This window comes from Cornus florida, unplaced genomic scaffold, assembly GCF_030987335.1.
Source record: "Cornus florida cultivar Cherokee Brave unplaced genomic scaffold, ASM3098733v1 CherokeeBrave_3.0.0_Hap2_Chr08, whole genome shotgun sequence".
In the NCBI taxonomy this organism is placed as follows: Eukaryota; Viridiplantae; Streptophyta; class Magnoliopsida; order Cornales; family Cornaceae; genus Cornus; species Cornus florida.
This window is the reverse complement of record NW_026775578.1, coordinates 47,569,885-47,590,679: the sequence shown is the minus strand read 5'-3', so window position 1 is coordinate 47,590,679 and position 20,795 is coordinate 47,569,885. Positions and strand designations below refer to the sequence as shown.

Sequence of the window (20,795 nt, the reverse complement as noted above, 5' to 3'; positions counted from 1 at the left end):
ATTTTTTTAATGCTCAATTAAAGTCCTAGAGATCATCTAGGTGTGCATAGAACACAAGCCAACGGGAAAGAGGAAGAAAAGAACTTGCCTGTGATTTCAGTTATGAAATCTTGGCGTCGCTTCTAAATTTTTGGCAACCACTGAATCCCTTTAAGCCTCATATGGTTCTGGTTTAATCCACCACAACACTCCCTTGGTCCTCTCTGTTCTTCTCCTTGACAGCCCTTACGGTGCCTCCGTTCTCAACCCTCTATGTTATGAACTAACTCTCCGTTTTTTCCAAAACCCTAAACCAACTTGATATTATATTTATAGGCTTAACAATATAACCCTAATCCTTGTATAATTAGAGACAGAGCCCTAGTGTAAATCTTAGTCGGCCCATAAAACAACCTATGTTATATATACATCGGCTACATATACGTGAATTTTACTGTAAAGCTATAACTGTAACTTAATTTAACATTACAACTATTACACTAATTTAATCCCATTAAAACCTTTAATTAAACCAATTTACCCATTAAAAGGAAAAATACTAAATTACTAAATTAACCCAAATAAAGAAAATCAATATAACAATTATATATAGAATTCAATTAAAGAAAATAAGAAATCAATTAATGCAATTAAATCACAATTAAATCAAATAAATAATGAAAACAATTAAACACTTAAACAAATAAGCAAATAGTCACACACTAATGCAAGAAAACAATTATTAAAATGCCGAGACTATCCTTTTAAAATTAGGGGTATTACATTCTTCCCCCCTAACAACAAGAATTCCGTCCTCAGAATTTCAGGAAACTGCAATAGAAGACCAGGTGTTGCTTCTTACCCACCTCTCTTACTATTGCCCAACTGGTTGCTGATTGGGATACAGCCAAATAGAGATACAACGGCTCCTCTAGCTCTGGGGTAGATAAAATTAGAGGGTTTGTCATGTATTCCTTGAGCTTTATGAGAGCTTCTTGCTGCTCTTTCCTCCATATGTCTCCCTTTCTAGCTTTGATTACTTCGAAAAAGGGCTTACATTTGTCCAATAACCTGGTTATGAAGCGGCTAAGAGCCGCTATTCTCCCGGTGAGGATTCGGACTTCCTTCATGGTTTGAGGTTCTTTGTTCTGTAGTAGTTTTGTCAACTGCGTGGGACTTGCCACTATCCCTCTCTTATTCACTAAATGGCTGAGGAATTGGCCTAAGGATACCCCCAATGAACATTTTGCTGGATTTAACATCATTTTATTCTCCCTGAGAGTGTCAAATACATCTTGAAGATGTTGCAGATGATCTTTCTTGTCTTTGTTTTTTATAACCATGTCGTCTATGTAAGCCTCAACTGTTCGGCCGATCTGTTTTTCGAACACTTTATTGATTAGCCATTGGTAAGTCGCCCCTGTGTTCTTCAGTTCGAAGGGCATTACTTTGTAACAGTGGGTCCCATGCTAGGTAATGAAAAAAGTCTTTTCTTTATCCGAAGGGTCTGTCGAGATCTGGTTATAACCTGAATAAGCATCAAGGAAAGTTAGTTTATCATACCGGGTCGTGGTGTCCACCATTTGATCAATTTTGGGTAGTGGAAAGCTATCTTTCGGACAAGCTTTGTTTAGGTTAGTGAAGTCGATGCATACTCTCCACTTACCATTCTTCTTTTGGACAACAACTATGTTCGACAATCATTGAGGGTATTGGACTTCTCTGATGAATCCTGCTTTGAAAAGCCGGTCGACCTCTTCAGCGTTGATTTTGTTTCTTTTAGGGGCAAATATCCTTTGCTTTTGTTTCACAGGGTGGTGGCTTGGGTCTATGTTTAGGCTATGACGCGCTATTCGTGGGTCAATTCCTGATATGTCCTAGTGATTCCAAACGAAGATATCAGCATTCTGCCTTAAGATTTTTATCAGCTCTTCTTTTTCTTGGACTGATTGGAGCGTCCCTATATAGGTTAGCTTGTGTTCATCCCCTGCAATAATCTACACGGCCTTTAGGGGTTCTTCGGTTGAATGTTCCTCTTCTGACTCCTTCCTTTCTTCGGGAGAGGAGGAGCCTGGTAATTGCTATTTCAGCAATTGCTTTCCTTTGTCAATTGGATAAATTGTTGTGTTGTAGCACTCCTTTGCCACCACCTGATCCCCCCAAATATCGATGAATTCTCGACCTTTTGGGCTAACACATCTCATGACTTGATATAGAGTTGATGGGGCTTATTCCATACGGTGGATCCACCCTCGACCCATTAACAGGTTATAGGTCCGGTGGATGTCCACAATCACAAAGTTTTCTTTCAAATATCTTTTGGTTGTGTTAACTGATAGTGTGATTACGCCTAGGGGCTCCACTTTTCTTCCATTGAACCCTACCAAGGGGTTTTCAGTAGGGCAAATCTAATCCGTGGCTAACTTCAGTTGGTCGAACGTCCATTTTGTTATGATATTGGCATTGCTTCCAAGATCAATCAGTACGCATCTGACCAGGCAGTTTACTACTAACAGATTGATTACTAGTGGGTCTTCATGTGGATGCTGTACTCTCCTGAGATCCCCCTCATGGAAGGAAATCTGCGTACGACTCAGTTTGCATTCAACAACATTGATTTCGCTGATCTTTCGTAACTTATGGGCTTGCTTGAGTTGAATACTGTAAGAATTCTCTGGTTATTCGTCTTCTTCCGGACGATTATAAATTGTATTGATTACTCGAACGGGATGGTTATCTGCCTCAGTCTTCGGAGTTGGCCGGGCTTGCTCAGGTTGCTTTTATTATCCTGAATTAATCAGGTAGTCCGCCAATTCGCCTTTGGCTACTAGTGCTTCCACTTGCCTTTTCAGATTCCTGCAATCATTTATTAGGTGGCCAAAATCAATATGGAATGCACAGTGCTTACATTGGTCTCTCTGCTCCATTGGTTGTCTGATCGGTGGAGGGATTTAAAAAATGTTTCTGCCCTTAGTCTCTTGATACAGTCTAGCCAGTGTCACTTTGTGAGGTGCGACCTTTTCGGCTATTTGAGATTTTTTCTCTGGGGCTTTTCCCTCGATGCTCGAGGGTTCGCATTGGGTTCTTGAGGTGCTCGGGCGTTCCTTCGGTCAACTCTCGACCGTGACCACAATTACCCTTTGCTGTCTGGTTATTTCATTTTCTTCAAGTCTGATGTAGCTTTGTGCTCTTGAATTTTACTCTGACATGTTAGTCAGAGTTGTTGGTCCTAAGGTTCTGTAAGTCCTATTTGCCTGATTAATGTCAAAAAGCTTTGGTTCAGTGAGTTTAAGTGCTTATTCTATCTGCATTATGGTTTAACATATGTCACTTGGGCAGCATTATTATTTATAGTGTAGTGACAGTCCTTTTACATTGGCATGAATTAATTCATCGCAGCTTGTACATTTGGTTCAGCTAAATTGAATGGTTTTAGTTAGAATCAGCATATAAGGAATTTGTCACAGGTGTTTTCAGGGGTATTTTTGTACTTTTTCTGATGTATTCTATGGTATCTCGTATGGCTAGATAGCTGTATTGCACTGAACTACTGTGGTAAGCCTGCATTGTGTCTTATGTAGCCTCAACAACAGATTATGCTGAATGTAATTTACAGCTGGTATAAGGCTCGTTTTTATAACTTTTTAAGTACTCTCAGCAGTGTGACACGTGGCTGTAGTCTAGGTATATTCAGTCCTCCAATGGTTTTGCAGATCTTAGTGGTTAAGCAAAGAAGAATATCAATGTGTTCTCATCTGTATGAACTGTTCCTACTAATGCATAAGGTGTCTCTATTTGGTGAGTTTTCAAGGGCAACATTGTCTTTTCACTTAGGGAATGTCAGAATTGTTCCTATGCATTCATTGGCTAAAAGGTGATAGCATTGAATTAATGGAGGTGCTGTCATGCATTGTCACTTGGATATATATGCTGCTATAAGTGATTTTTGGGGTTAATGGCCATTCATTGAGACTAAGAGCTAGCTGTAGAAAAGAACTCTCGAGCTCCCATTATTAAAAGATTTTTTTCTATGGTTTGAGATGATGATCTATGCTAGAGAAACCCACTGACTCAAGCCTTGTGTGTGATCAATGTGCTGAGATGCTGCTGCTATTCAAATTGCTGAAGAAAGGGCTGGATTGAGTAGTGAATCTGAGCTCCAAGTTGCTGTGGTCATTTCTGAGCATTGTCACAGGTATAACTATGCTATTTACACTTGCTCAATAATTTGTTTTGAACTGAAACATGCTGAAATGAATTTTGAGCTCTTAGATCAGTTGATAAGCCTGTTTTCCTGCATAAGTTGTGATTCAAGTGCAAAATGTTTAAGGCTAGCTATTCTATGAACTATCTATGTGTTAGCAAGTCTATTTGGATGAATTAAAGCTATTGAAATTGGCTGTGAGGCAAAACTTTGATAGACTGTGGTTGTGACCTTGCAAAACCTCTAAAACTGAGTTGAGATGTGCTTATTTCTGAACTGAGATTGAACTTTGATATAGACTCATGCTATGCTAACTTGCTTAAGGATGTTAACATGCGTATTGTAGTAAATTAAGACTGTGGAAGCTTCAGGTGAACTAATCTCGAAGGACATTCCAATTTTACCCTTCAATCACTTGCTGCAGCAGTTTAGTGATCTTGAGGCAGTAACTTGGTGTTTTGTATTGCTTAAACTGTTCCACTTGAAGAAGAAGTTTTATTATCTCATTTATCATTTGTAATGATGTATGTGATGAGCTATATGAACTTTGTTGGTCCACATAAGGGTGCTTAGGATTGAGGGAGTGTGTGTGTGCACTGAAATTAGCTAGTGTATGTATTGGTTGTGAAAACTAGTGTCCATTCTTATGCTTGGGTGTGTACAGAGGTTGAGATAGCTGAGTGTGTAACAAGGTACATACAGCTAGTAGTGATCTTCATTGGCTATGGCCAAGAACTAAGGTTTTCCCTAGTTGAAAGGGTTTCCTTGTAAATCCTGTTTTATGTTCTCATTGTTTGCTTGCTGAATATTCTTATTGTTGTTATTGGGAAGAGATTAACCAATTCACCCCCCCTCTTAGTTCAACAATTGGTATCAGTACTTGGGTCTGCATTGAAAAGTTCTAACAAGCCTGCAGTTGGTCCTAGCTATGGATGAAGGTCAAGTTATTTACAAAGCTCCTGGTTTTGAAGGCTCTAACTATGATTCTTGGAAAACTAGAATGGAAGCCTTTTTGATGTCTCAGTCCTATGATGTTTGGCATGCTATCATACATGATGTTGTGATTCTCAATCCTGAAAATCCATCTGCTGAAGACAAAATAGTTGTTGCTAATGATGGAAAGGCTAAACATGTTCTTTTCTGTGCCTTGAAGCAGCAAGAATTTACCAGAGTGAAGAATTGTAAGACAGCCAAAGAAATGTGGGATTCACTTCAGGCAACTCATGAGGGAAACAAGGTCATAAAGGAAAACAAAATTCAACTGTTTAAGGCTCAATATGAAGTTTGTAAAATGGAAGAAAGAGAAACTATTGCAGAATACATGTTCAAAATCAATGATCTTGTAAATAATATGAGAGCTCTTGGTGAAGATATTAAAGACTCTGATGTGTGTAAGAAAATTCTTAGACCTCTTACTTTCAGATTCAATGCCAAGGTCATTATTCTAGAAGATAAAGATTTGTCTAACATGAAGATTGATGAATTTCAAGAATCGCTCATAGTTTATGAGATGAGAGTTGGTCCACCTACTTTGCATAGAAGAGAAACAGCACTCAAAGCCAAAGAGAATGTTGAAGAAGATGAGTCTAAGTCAGAAGATGATCTTAAAGAGGATAAAGTGGCTTACCTTGCTAAGAAATTCAGAAAATTTAGGTTTAAAAGGAAATCTCAATTGCGGAATCTAACATGCTATGGCTGTGGCAAGCCTGGTCATATTATATCCAAGTGTCCTAACTTTAAAGGGCAAACTCAGAGAAAGTTTAAAGGACTTAACAATAAAGGAAAGTTTGGAAGAAAAGCCTTACTCTCAGACTGGGAAACAGCCATTGAAGAAGAAGAAAAACTTAAAGAAGATCAAGAAGATGAATGTTTATTCATGGCCATTCTAGAACCATCAAAAGAGTCTGTTGAAACTGAAGAAGATACTGACATAGAGATTGAGGAAATTCTGGAAGAATGTGAAAGACATGCTGTGAAGTGCAATCAACAAAAATCTCATATCAGAAAGCTAAATTCAGAACTATTAAGGTCTAGACAAATTCTCACTAAACACTTAAAACTCAAATTGTCAACTATGTGTTCAATTTCCCTTATTCTCCTAAGCATACTCAAGATTCAAAGTAACTCTCAATGGTCTACTAAAAGATGCAAGGAATAATTGTCTACCATACTTGAGGAGAAATCTCTGAAAATGGCTGAAATTTGGAAACAATCTACTAAGCAAATTGGGAAGACTGGAATTGGATATGTATGTGATTCAGCTGTTAAGATTAGTCAGAAACACTCAATATTTGTGAAGGCCACCACTGGAGAAGTATATGTAAGATATCCCATTGTAAAACCTCTAAGATCAAGATTTGATATTTTTAATAACATTCAATATTCTCTGAGTTTCAATCAGAGAGACTTTGTTACATCAGCTGCAAGGAACTTTAAGATCATTAAGATGTATATGAAGAAGTCAGACCTAACTCAAGGAGTGAAAGTTAAAGACAAAGGGTCAGTGGTGAAATCTAAGATGATGTGTATACAGCTTTTAAAGCCTGTAATACTCAGGACAAATGATATATTGACAGTGGCTGTTCGAGACACATGACAGGTGATGGCTCAAAATTTAACTCCTTATAGCAGTTTGATGGTGCAAATATTATATTTGGGGACAATCAAAGAGCTAAGATTGTTGGAATTGGCACTATGAGTAAGTCTAAAGAGTTGCTAGAGATTCAAGAAGTTCTATTAGTTGAAGGGCTCAAACATAATCTCCTAAGTGTAAGTCAATTGTGTGATAGTGGGAAGGAAGTCTGCTTTAACAAATAAAGATGCAATGTGATTGATCTTGAATCAAAACAAGTTCTGTTCTTAGCAAGTAGATCCTCAGGAAATGTCTACACAATCACTGAAGAAAGTCAGGTCACCCAATGCAACTTAACAACCTATGATGAAGCTAAGTTGTGGCACAAGAGGTTAGGCCATCTTCATTCAAGGAACATGTCCAAGATATTGAAGCTGAAAGCTGTTAAAGGTCTGCCTGACATTTGTTTTAAGGATGATCATCTTTGTAAAACATGTCAACAAGGAAAACAAACTAAAGTTTCATTCCATTCCAAGGAAATCAACTCCTCTAAGGCACTTGACCTGATACACATGGATCTTTGTGGACCTACCAGAACCACAACTATTGGTAGCAGTAAGTATTCTATGCTACTTATTGATGACTTTAGCAGAATGGTGTGGTTTTACTTTCTGAAAGAAAATTCTGAGGCTATTACACACTTTATTAAGTTTGTCAACCTTGTTGAAAATGAAAGGAGCTGCACTGTGAAGAAACTCAGGTCTGATTTTGGTTCTGAGTTCACCATGAAAGAATTTGAGCACTACTGTGATGATAAGGGAATTAAAAAAGAATTCTCAGCTGTTGCTACACCTCAATAGAATGGAGTTATGGAGAGAAAGAACAGAACAGTTTAAGAAATGGGAAGAACAATGTTGCTTGAAGTTGTTAGTACTGCTGTATACATCATCAATAGAGTTCTTCTTAGACCAAATTCAACCAAGACACCCTTTGAATTATGGTATGGAAGACCTGCAACAGTAGACTATTTCAGAATATTTGGCAGCAAGTGTTATATACTTAATCACATTGACAGTTTGGGGAAGTTTGATTCAAAATCTGATGAAGGTATATTTCTGGGGTATTCTATAAAGAGCAAGGCTTATAGATGCTACAATCTTAGATCCTTGAAAGTGGTTGAGTCAATCCATGTAAAATTTGATGAAAATCCTTAAGTGATTCTGCCTGAAGACAGCAATAATACAATTGGTTCAAATGAAGTCAGCTCTTCAGTGACTGAACCTGAGAATTCAAAAGAAACTACTTACCCAGTGCTGCAGAAGCAGGTTCAAGTTGAAAACATTATTGGTTCATCTCAAGCTGGAGTTCAAACAAGGAATAGGAAGAAGCTAACTGAGTTAGAAGCTGAAGATAACAAAGAATACAGCCACTTTGCAATGTTGTAATCTATTGAACCTAAATCCTACTATGAGGCTAAGAAGATTGAGGATTGGGTTGTAGCCATGCAAGAAGAGCTAGATTAAATTAACAAGAATGATACTTGGACACTGGTACTTAGACCTACAAACAAAAATGTTATTGGCTCTAAATGGATTTACAGAAATAAGATGAATGAAAAAGGAGTTGTGATCAGGAATAAAGCAAGGTTGGTGTGTAAAGGCTGTTCATAGCAAGCTGGAATTGACTATGATGAATCTTTTGCTTCTGTGGCTAGAATGGAGTCTATAAGAATGTTGTTGTCCTTTGCATGTCACAAACAAGTCAAGGTGTACCAAATGGATGTCAAGTCTGCTTTTCTAAATTGAGACCTAAGTGAGGAAGTTTATTTAGAGCAGCTTGAAGGTTTTGAAGATTATGAAAATCCATCTCATGTTTTTAAACTCAGCAAAGCCTTGTATGGTCTTAAGCAAGCTCCCAGGGCTTGGTAAGGAAAGTTGCATCAGTTCTTCATTGAACAAGGTTTTCATAAAGGCAAAGTTGACAGCACCTTATATGTCAGGATTCATCAAGACCAGTTTCTAATTCTTCAAATCTATGGTAATAACATCATGTTTTGTGGTTCAAACACTTCATTAGCATCAGAGTTTGCCAATCTTATGAAAACAAGGTTTGAAATGTCACTCTTGGGAACCTTCAGGTATTTCTTGGGACTTCAAATTGGTCAAACATCTAAAGGAATTTTTATTTCACAATAGAAGTATGCCTCAGAATTACTCAAAAAGTTCCACATGAATGATAGCAAGCTAGTTTCAACACCACTGTGTCCAAATACTAAACTATCACTTAATTGTACCTCAGAAGCAGTTCCATCCACACTTTATAGGTCTATCATTGGCAGCCTACTCTATCTCACAGCTTCCAGACCTGATATCATGTACTCAGTAGGATTGGTAGCCAGATTTCAAAGTAATCCCAAAATGTCTCATCTCCAGGCTGCCAAACGCATTCTCAGATATGTTAAGGGCACAATCTCTTATGGTCTCCATTACATTTTTCCTCCAAAAATGACTATAGCTGCATTTTCAGATGCTGATTGGGGTTGTTCCTTACCTGACAGAAAGAGCACTTCTGGTTACTGTTACATTCTTGGCTCTAATATAGTATCTTGGCTTAGCAAAAAACAAGACACAGTCTCTCTCTCTACTTCAAAAGCTGAGTATATTACTGCTTCTCAAGCTGCCTCTCAACTACTTTGGATGCAGTCTACTTTGACAGATCTTGGCCTTCAATTCTCCATGCCTCCCAAGCTCTTTTGTGACAATCAAAGTGCAATTACAATCAGTAAAAATCCCACATGGCATTGGAAAAGCAAGCATATAGATATCAGGTATCATTTTCTCAGAGACAAGGTTCAAAAAGGGCTGATTGACATTACTTATCTCCCAACAGAAGATCAAATTGCAGATATCATGACTAAACCTCTTCTTCCTCACAGATTTTTAACCCTTTGAGATCTTCTAAGGGTTGTTCCCCCATCTCTATAACTTTGCAATTGTTGGTCCTGCTCCCTTTTGACCTTCAATGTTAAAAAGGGGGAGAAAAGGACTGAAATTAGGATAGTGTCACATGCTATTCTTATCATTTGATGAGTGTTGGGTTGTTTTCTTTTTCCTCTCTTATTTGTATCATAATACTTGAGGCCTTATTTCATATTAAAGCTTTTGTCATTAAAGGCAAAAGGGGAAGATTGTAGGTCCTAAGGTTCTATAAGTCCTATTTGCCTGATTAATGTCAAAAAGCTTTGGTCCAGTGAGCTTAAGTGCTTATTCTATCTGCATTGTGGTTTAACATATGTCACTTGGGCAGCATTGTTATTTATAGTGTAGTGACAGTCCTTTTACACTGGCATGAATTAATTCATCACAGCTTGTACATTTGGTTAAGCTAAATTGAATGGTTTCAGTTAGGATCAGCATATAAGGAATTTGTCACAGGTGCTTTTAGGGGTATTTTTGTACTTTTTCTGATGTATTCTATGGTGCCTCGTATGGCTGGATAGCTGCATTGCACTGAACTGCTTTGGTAAGCCTGCATTGTGTCTTATGCAGCCTCAACAATAGATTATGCTGAATGCAATTTACAGCTGGTATAAGGATCATTTTTACAACTTTTTAAGTACTCTCAGCAATATGACACGTGGCTGTGGTCCAGGTATATTCTGTTCTCCAATGGTGTTGTAGATCTTAGTTGTTAAGCAAAGAAGAATATCAATGTGTTCTCATCTGTATGAACTGTTCTTACTGATGCACAAGGTGTCTTTATTTGGTGAATTTTCAAGGGCAACATTGTCTTTTCATTTAGGGAATGTCAAAATTGTTCCTATGCAATCATTGGCTGAAAGGTGACAGCATTGAATTAATGGAGGTACAGCCAAGCATTGTCACTTGGATATATATATGCTGCTATAAGTGAATGGCCATTCATTGAGACTAAGAGCTAGCTGCAGAAAAGAACTCTCAAGCTCCCATTATTGAAAGAGTTTTTCTATGATTTAAGATGATGATCTATGCTAGAGAAACCCACTGACTCAAGCCTTGTGTGTGATCAATGTGCTGAGAAGCTGCTGCTATTCAAATTGCTGAATAAAGGACTGGATTGAGTAGTGAATCTGAGCTCCAAGTTGCTGTGGTCATTTCTGAGGGTTGTCACAGGTACAACTATGCTATTTACACTTGCTCAATAATTTGTTTTGAACTGAAACATGCTTAAATGAATTTTAAGCTCTTAGATCAGTTGATAAGCCTGTTTTCCTGCATAAGTTGTGATTCAAGTGCAAAATGTTTAAGGCTAGCTATTCTATGAACTATCTATGTGCTAGCAAGTCTATTTGGATGAATTAATGCTATTGAAATTGGCTGTGGGGCAAAACTTTGACAGACTGTGGTTATGACCTTGCAAAACCTCTAAAACTGAGTTGAGCTGTGCTTATTTCTGAACTGAGATTGAACTTTGATATAGACTCATGCTGTGCTGACTTGCTTAAGGATGTTAACATGAGTATTATAGTAAATTAAGACTGTGGAAGCTTCAAGTGAACTAATCTCGAAGGACATTTCAATTTTACCCTTCAATCACTTGCTGCTGCAGTTTAGTGATCTTGAGGCAATAACTTGGTGTTTTGTATTGCTTAAACTGTTCCACTTGAAGAAAAAGTTTTAATATCTCATTTATCATTTGTAATAATGTATGTGGTCAACTATATGAGCTTTGTTGGTCCAAGTAAGGGTGCTTAGGACAGGGGGAGTGTGTGTGTGCATTGAAATCAGCTAGTGTGTGTATTAGTTGTGAAAGCTAGTGTCCATTCTTATGCTTGGGTGTGTGTAGAGGGTGAGACAGCTGAGTGTGTAACAAGGTACATATAGCTAGTAGTGATCTTCATTGGCCATGGCCAAGAACTAAGGTTTTCCCTAGTTGAAAGAGTTTCCTTGTAAATCCTGTTTTATGTTCTCATTATTCGCTTGCTGAATATTCTTATTGTTGTTGTTGGGAAGAGATTAACCAATTCACCCTCCCTTTTGGTTCAACAGGAATTTTCTTCACGAGAGAAGAATGAAAACGCGAACCTTACACCATTGCTATCTTGGATACTTCTATTGCCGTATCCTAATTGTAATATGGAATACCCAAGGACTCCATGTTGAACCAGGTGAGAAACGTTTGCAAACCCTCTCCCTTCATCTGTCGAATCATGAAGAGACTGGCAATGGTCTTTTCTGTTTCTTGTTCGCGTTATACTGAGCAAGAAACGTGATGCACAGTGTCTTAAAGTTTGAGATTGATTTGCATAGACAGTTTTTGAACCATTCCAGGGCTACCCCTATCAGACTGGATGGGAATATCTTGCACATGAACGGATCATTGTGTGCCTCTAGTGTCATTTCCCGAGTGTAATGATTGAGGTACTGGAGAGGGTCTCCAGTTCCGTTGAGCTTAATGAACTTTAGCATTGTAAACTTCTTAGGTCCTGCAACCCGCTCTATTTCATCCATAAAGGGAGTCTTCACTACTGATGCAGTGAATTCGCCATGTCCTCAGGTGTTTGGGCCTTTAGCCATTTGATTTGCTCGTCCATTTCCTTTCAAAACCTAGCGATAAAATCATTCCCTGGTGATTGTTGATTGGCAACTGGGGCCCATGCCTCCTTTCTTCCTGAATCGGCATCATTTGAGGGTGGGACCTTGGTGGTTCGAGGTCCTCCCATAATGGAATTTCCTGGGATGTAGGATTAGCTTGCTGCTTCCTCGGTACCATCCAGTGTTCCGTCAAACTGCTATTGTGGAACCATCTACTGAAGAGGAGGGTTATTGAGCCTGGGTGCTAGGGGAGGATCTTTGTTCCGACACTTGGGTTGTGGGTCAATCGGTGGATCATTCTGCCGAGCATTGCCTTGGAGTCCTTCATTTTCCTAGCATAGAGCATTGATTTGTGCTATATTAGCTTCATGAGCCTATCTCAGTGCAATGATCTATTCGGTACTAGCTTCATTGGCTTGTCGAATGACGTCAAACTACATTTGCATCTCTTTACACATTTTCTGTATGATTTCCTAATGTTGTGCTCGTGTGGCGTCTGATCCTGTCACCATACTGGAGCGATGTTACATGAAAGTGGTAAAAAATAGACTTTTTGTAACGAATTCCCACAGATGGCGCCAAAGTGTAGGTGCAATTTCTCACACCCAAACACTTAAAGAAATAAATCAAAAGAAGGTGTATGAAATATGGATAAGACAATAGATAATTTTCACTAGAGAGGAATAATGATGGGAATTCGATGGATTTCTCTTTTCATTCATCCTTTACTTAAAAACCCATACAGAGAATTACATGGAGCCGTTATTGGCAGTTTTTTTTTTTTTATGAATGTGGGCGTTTGTGCCCCCTGAATTTACGGCCCTCTCTTTTATGGTGGCCGTTATGGAAATTGGGGTCTTGCCGTACTTAAGCCATTCCCTGGTCCGTTTTATGTCAAATGGAGTTTCTTTCGTTAATTGGGTTGACTTGATATATTTGTGGACCTTTTTTGTTGGGCTTCTAGCTTATACTGGGCTTTAAGGCGAATTTGGTTAATAATGGGCTGTACCCCTATTGATACGCTATACGTTATGATTGGCGGGGAAATTTCCCTCCACAAGGTTTTTCTCAAAACCGGAATTGGGGAGGTACCCCTTTAACGACGGTACTAATGGGCTATAAGGACAGAAGGAGGTACCCGGAGTCTGAATACCTTAGTACATTTTTTATGTAAATGCGTATGAGTCGGTTGTGTGTGTAGTGTAAATGCATAATGCATGGCATTTATTTGAGTTTTGGAGCTTGTTTATGTGCTTGATGGTTAAATAGTGATTAAAATCCCTTGCATGATCCCTCTCCATCTTACTATGTTCCTACTTGGTTGTTGCCATGCATACTCGACTTGAGGAGACGCTATTTAGGCATCTCTACTGAATCGTGGTGCTAACCCTATTACTAACATTTTTCAGGTCATGGGAAGTTAACGGTTGATGACGTGCCTCCACCAACCTAGAGATGGATTAGTATTATTATTATTTTTGACCCATTTTGTATTGACATTTGATTTTGTAAGGACATGATTATGAAATTGTAATTTTGAAAAGTATTTGGTGAAGAGATCTGATAAAGGTAAAGAGGTGAATGTGAAGCAAAGTTTAATCATAAGAGAGAAGCCCCAGGAGGAGTTGGAAGAGGGTTACATGGTTCAGAGGAAATCTAGAAGAAAGAGAGTTGTATCCCCAGTATCTCAAAATCCAGCCATTGTTAAGAATGCATTCTAGGTGCTCGATGAAGTTTGTGATAGAGATGAGTCTGAGGTTTAGATGAAAGTTCTAGGGACTATAGAGAACTTGATGCTTGAATTAGATATATCTCAGTTTGCGATGGGTACTGTAATACCCCGTAATTTTAAAGAGTGTATTTCTATATAGTATAATGATTAGTTAATTTGAAAGTTTGTGTTAGATTAGTTAATTAATTTTATTTATTTGTGCATGTAATATTGATTTATGTTCTATATAGTATAATGATTAGTTTTGAAATTTTTATTGGTTATGTTTTAGATTAATTATTATTATTTAATTAAAGTATTTAATTTGTATATAATAATAATAATAATAATATAATAATAATTATTATAAAAGTTTATTAATAATAATAATAGTTATAATAATAATAATAGTATTAAACCAATGTCATGATGAAATTAGAGATTAGGATAGGATTTCATCAATGTTTATGGGTGGAATTGAAGCCATATGGTTGGGAAGGTGGTTAGTAAATGTAAAAATTAGATATTTGTAATATTTATATTATATAATTTGTATATAAATTAGCTAGCCTACCTTAGAAGGAAGGAAATGGAGTTAGGCACAAATTATAAATTTTAGTAAGCCATTGTAAAAGTGTAGAAAGGAAGAGAAAGAAAGAAAAGGAGCTTGGACCGGTGTAGGAAAAATTTACCCGACTACGCGCAACCGGCGGATTTATAAATTAATTGTTTGGTTTATTTATATTATTTTAGCGCATAGAGACCATGTAAGGAGTTTAATAAATTAGGAATTTTTAGTTTATTAAATTTGTGAAATTTTAATTATATAGGATGGTATATATTTATTTAATGTCCTATGAAATTAATAATGGCCGAAAATAATTAAATAAAGCTTTAGGATTTTTCTAGAATTTTCTAGATTTTTCCGGGGATTTTCTGCAATTTCCAGCGACCTTCCGGCGAGTTTTCCGGTCGCCGGTAATGGGGGAGATGACCGGAGTGATCCGGTGTGATGCGGCGCACCATAGGAAGGTATGCGCGCGCATCTGAACCATTAAACAGCAGCGATTGATCCGGTGCACCGCGGTCCATGTTACCGCGGTACACCCGGATCCGTGAGCGTTGGATGGAGGGAAGGTAGGTGGATTGATCCTGTGTGGCGCGCATGTAGGAAAGTTGATGCAGCCAACCAACCAGAGGTCACCACGTCAGCAGGAAGCCATCAACGCGCGCGTGGGAGCTCGTGCGCGCGCGTGGAACTCTCCAGACGCGCGTGGGAGCGCGTGCGCGCGCGTGGCTGATGCCAGACGCGCGTGGAGGCGCGTGGGAGAGTGGGAAAGGTTGGGCTGCGCGTGGGGAGGCGCGTGGGAGAGTGGGAAAGGTTGGGCTGCGCGTGGGGAGGCTCTGGGAGGCGCGTGAGGGCGCGTGTGGGGTCTCTACAGCTGCTGGAAATTACCAGAATACCCCTAGGGCCTGTTTTGTAAATTCTAGAACCTTAAACGTGGATTTTTAGGTACTGTGTTGGTATTTACGGGTTTAACGGGCCACGAAATTATTATTTTAATACCCGTTAATTATTTTTATGGCCAATTAATCTTTTCTAAGCATCTATTGGCTCGTTTACGGTACGGATATTAATGTGATTTATTTAATGACATTGTTAAATATAAATAGTGTTATTATCTTACTAAATGGTATCAAACATTACTGTTAAATTAAATAATGCCATGTTTTAGTCATATAAATTATCCAATATATATTATGGGATATTTATACTGTTAATCATATATCAACCATGATTATTATGCTGTGTGCATTTCAGGAAATAAATGGACTGTTTAAATTATGTCGCATTTATATTATATGGATGTGTTGCCATATAGAACCACGTGAGCTGGCTAATAAGTTTAGACTCATCTATACCTTATGCATTCGTTGCGATAGACAGATGTGTGGCTGTCGGGGTATGTGGTTTAATATTATTGGCATGTGTTGCCTAATTGACATACTCGGTATATTTATTAATATTGTTGGCATGTGCTGCCTAATTGATATGCTCAGTATATTCATCAGTACTTTGAGAGGTGTTATCACTGTGTAGTTCGTTATAGTCTGTGTTGTCAGTACCGTGCACCATGTATAATAGCTGATTTCCCGGGTAGGGAAAGGCGACACTTGACCACCTAGTGTGAGTCTAAGTGATCACCGTCTATTCTGGTTGAGGTCATGTTATACATTGGATAGTTCCCTTAGGATGTATACAGATATAGTACTCATCCGATTCATAATGATTAATTTATTTGATTCTCTGATTTGGGTCATAGTAGAGAGGACTTGCTCGTGGGGTTGACCCACCATTGTTGTTATTTCAGGATACGGTCAGTACCCGTTCCAAGGTTGAGGTTAGCAGTGAGGGACCACCATCCGAACTTATCTACTCTTACGATCCAGTTCAGGGTAGAAGTTTTATGTATTACTTCAGTTTCAGTTTTTATTTACTTTTGACGTTGAACTCTCAGGGTTATATTTAGGGATCCTTGACATAGGATTTCCAAGTTGTAATGAAGTACTGTATTAAATAAAGGATGGATGGATGTTGTATTATTTAGTGTTCCTTTCCTGTCTAAATTCTTTTATTATCATCATTTTGTATTCCATGCTTGTATATTGCCAATTGTTTTTGATATCCCTCGTTTTTCGTGTATAAGCCTGATCAACTTATGCGTGGAAAATGTTGGGGGTGTTATAGTTGGTATCAGAGCATTCCAGGTTCGAGTGTCTTAGGGATCTGTGATTACTATACTTCCGCGTTGTGTATTCTGATAATTAGAGCCTAAGTATTAGGGTTCTTTGTATTCTGTTAGTCGGTCCATTATAATGTACTGACGTTAGATTTTTCTGAATTTAAAAGAAGGATGTCTCGGCGTGGGACAAGGAATGCGAACCGTCATCGCAGTATTTCCCCAACTCAAAATGAGAATCAGGAATTTTCCCCTCAAATTGCTAATATTATTGCACGAGCTGTAGCAGCAGGAGTGGCATCTGCTCTACGAAACCAGCAACCTCCTTCGATAGTACCTGTTCCTGAACCAGTGGCACAGCCAATGTCATGGGACAAAACTCGTCACTCGTTTATCAAGGGGAATCCACCGACATTTGCGGGGTCCACAGATGTCTTGTTAGCATATCAGTGGAAACAGGAGAGCGAGCGTCATCTTCGGATGGTAATCTGTACCGAAGTGCAGAAACAGATGCTGGCTACGTTTATGCTGATAGGCAATGCATTGCAGTGGTGGGAGTCTATTACTACTGTCGAAGAGAGGACCAGATTGACTTATGCTGAATTTCAGACTCGCTTTGACGACAAGTATTTTCCTATGTCAGTAAGATCAGCGATGAAGACTGAATTTCTGGATCTGCAACAGGAGGATATGACTGTGGCTGAGTATGAACAGAAGTTCATTAATTTGTCATTATTTGCACCAGAGGAGGTCAATACGGAAGAAAAGAAGAGAGACCGCTTTGTGAAAGGGTTGATATGGCCGATTAAAGTGGTGATCATAGGTAGTCCTGCATATACTACTTATATCCAGGTGGTTAATGCCGCCTTACAGCACTGCCAGATGAGGAGTGATTACCGGAAGTCCAAGGGAGATAAGCGGGCTAACCGAGACTACCAGACAGTGGAGAAAGGAAGCAGCAGTGGTACAAAGTCCAATGATAGGGGCAGATTTCAAGGACATCAACCTTGGAAGAAAAACAAAGGAAACCCAGATGTGCAGAGGGATGGAGTCCCTAATCAGGGTAGACAAGGTGGGATACCTCAGACCGGACAGGAACAGTGGTCGGGAAGTCAACAGAGGAGGCAGGCAGGTCCTTTTACGGGACGTTATTATCACTGTAGAGAGATTGGGCATCCGGCCAAGATGTGTCCCAAAGCTAAGCAGGGACAGTATGGGCAGCTGAGACCTAATCAGCCGTTACCTCTACCGGCCCCACCGATGCCACGTGGGCAAGTTCAAAATGTTCCGGCACTTCCAGCACCACCATTTCCTTTGGGACAACCTCCACAGCAGTTGCATCATGGCAGAGTTTATAACTTCATGCCACATAATGTGCAGGCTCCTCAGGCTATTGAGGGTATGTTTTCTATACATGGTAGAACTGCTCGTATATTGTTTGACACGGGTGCATCACATTCTTTTGTGTCTAGATCTTTTATTATCTTATCTGGTATGACGACTCAGTTATGTGACCAACCTCTTAATATTTATACACCATTGGGAGTTGGCGCAATTTTACGAGAGTGTAGCGGTGATATCCTTATAGATATGGGCCGGCTTCGATTTCTTGCAAATTTGTTAGTGTTAGATATGCATTCGTATGATGTTATACTTGGGATGGACTGGTTATCTCAGTACCATGCTCAGGTTAACTGTTACGAAAAGTCTATTGTATTTTCTATACCAGGACAGGAGATGTATCTTCTTGTTGTACCACAACCTGATAGAGGGCCTAGCACTTATTTATTCGTTTTTGAGGAGGACTCACAGGAAGCGACTGCGGTATCTCTTGACAGCATCCCGGTAGTACAGGAATTCCAGGATGTATTCCAGGAAATTCCAGGCTTGCCACCGAGTCGAGAGATAGACTTCGTTATTGATTTAGCTCCAGGCACTACGCCTATTGCTAAGGCGCCGTACAGAATGGCACCAGTGGAGATGTGAGAGTTGAAAGATCAAATTCAGCAGTTGCTCAGCCAGGGATTTATTCGCAGGAGTACTTCACCATGGGGAGCACCAGTACTGTTTGTAAAGAAGAAGGATGGATCTCTTCGTCTTTGTATTGATTACAGAGAACTGAATAAGGTCACTGTTCGTAACAAGTACCCGTTGCCCAGAATTGATGACCTGCTTGATCAGTTGAAGGGAGCTACTTACTTCTCAAAGATCGATTTGAGGTCTGGTTATCATCAGCTACGAGTCAGAGAACAAGATGTTCCAAAGACAACATTTCTCACAAGGTACGGATCTTATGAGTTTCGTGTTATGCCCTTCGGTTTAACGAACGCTCCAGCTGTCTTTATGGACTTGATGAATAGAGTATTCAAAGAATACTTAGATCAGTTTGTTATTGTTTTCATTGATGATATTCTGGTTTACTCTAAGTCGGAGAAGGACCATGCCAGACATGTACGCACAGTGTTGCAGACACTTCGAGAACATTAGTTGTTTGCGAAGTTTGAGAAGTGTGAATTTTGGCAGAAAGAGGTCAAATTTCTGGGTCATGTAGTGTCAGAAGAAGGGTTAGCAGTAGATCCAGCCAAGGTTGCGGCCGTTATGGAGTGGGGACAGCCTACCTCACCAACAGAGATTCGCAGTTTTCCGGGATTGGCAGGGTATTATCGCAGGTTCATCCAGGGATTTTCCAAAATTGCGGGTCCACTTACTCATCTGACTAAGAAGAATGTACCATTTGTATGGGATGATTCTTGTCAGACTGCTTTTGCTGAGTTGAAGAGTAAGTTAACTTCTGCACCTGTCTTAGCCACACCTCAGAGTGGAATCGAGTATTTAGTATTTACCGACGCTTCTTTGAAGGGTTTGGGTTGTGTGTTGGTGCAAGAAGAGCGACCAGTTTCTTATGGGTCTAGGAAGCTTAAGCCTCATGAGCTTAATTACCCGACTCACGATCTAGAGCTCGCAGCAGTGGTTTTTGCCTTGCGTATTTGGAGGCATTATCTTTTGGGGGAGACTTTTCGATTGTTTAGCGATCATAAAAGTCTACAGTATTTGTTCACACAGAGGGAACTGAATATGAGACAGCGCAGATGGTTGGAGTTCGTGAAAGACTATCATTTCTCTATTCAGTATCATCCAGGGAAAGCGAATGTTGTAGCAGACGCACTCAGCCGCCGACCCTATGTCAGCCTTTCAGCTTTGTTTGCAACAGAGTGGGATGCTTTGAAGACTGTTGATGAGTTAGCAGACGCTTTTATGGCATGTGTGGTAGTAACTCCTTCTATCATTCATCAGGTCATTCAAGCGCAACTCTCAGATCAACAGTGTATTGATCGGGTTTCGGAGTTAGCCTCCGGAGATGTTCCTTTTTATTCTATAGGGACTGATGGAGGATTGAGGTACAAGGGACGTTTAATTGTGCCTTCAGCTGATAATTTGAGAAATGTTGTGATGAGAGAGACACACACTTCTCAGTTCTCTGTACATCCAGGGGGAGACAAGATGTATCAGGACATGAAACGCCAGTTTTGGTGGGCCGGCATGAACAGAGACATAGCTATCTTTGTTTCTAAATGTAGCACCTGTTAGATGATTAAGATTGATCATCAAAGACCGCTAGGATCGTTACAGCCACTTCCCATACCAGAGTGGAAATGGGAGAGTATTTCCATGGACTTCATAGAGGGATTACCTACTTCACAGCATAATCACAACTCTATTTGGGTCATTGTTGATAGATTGACCAAGTCCGCTCATTTTCTGCCTGTTCGTTCAAACTTTACGTCAGAACAGTATGCTAAGCTGTATATTGCAGAAATGGTGAAACTTCATGGCGTACCATTGTCCATCGTATCAGATAGAGATCCGAAGTTTGTATCAGGATTTTGGAGGAGCTTTCAGCAGGCTTTGGGTACAGAACTTTATCTTAGCATTGCTTATCATCCTCAAACAGATGGACAGACTGAGTGAGTTAATCAGATTTTAGAAGACATGTTGCGGGCATGTGTTTTTGATT

The 20,795-nt window shown here is 39.4% G+C and overlaps 1 protein-coding gene across 1 annotated transcript; it reads left to right on the top strand.

The window, feature by feature from the left end:
- Positions 1–8,983: 8,983 nt before the first annotated feature.
- On the top strand, positions 8,984–9,706 carry LOC132270187 (secreted RxLR effector protein 161-like). Its single transcript, XM_059771386.1, has one exon. It carries the CDS (start codon positions 8,984–8,986, stop codon positions 9,704–9,706), a length of 723 nt encoding a protein of 240 aa, XP_059627369.1.
- Positions 9,707–20,795: the final 11,089 nt, after the last annotated feature.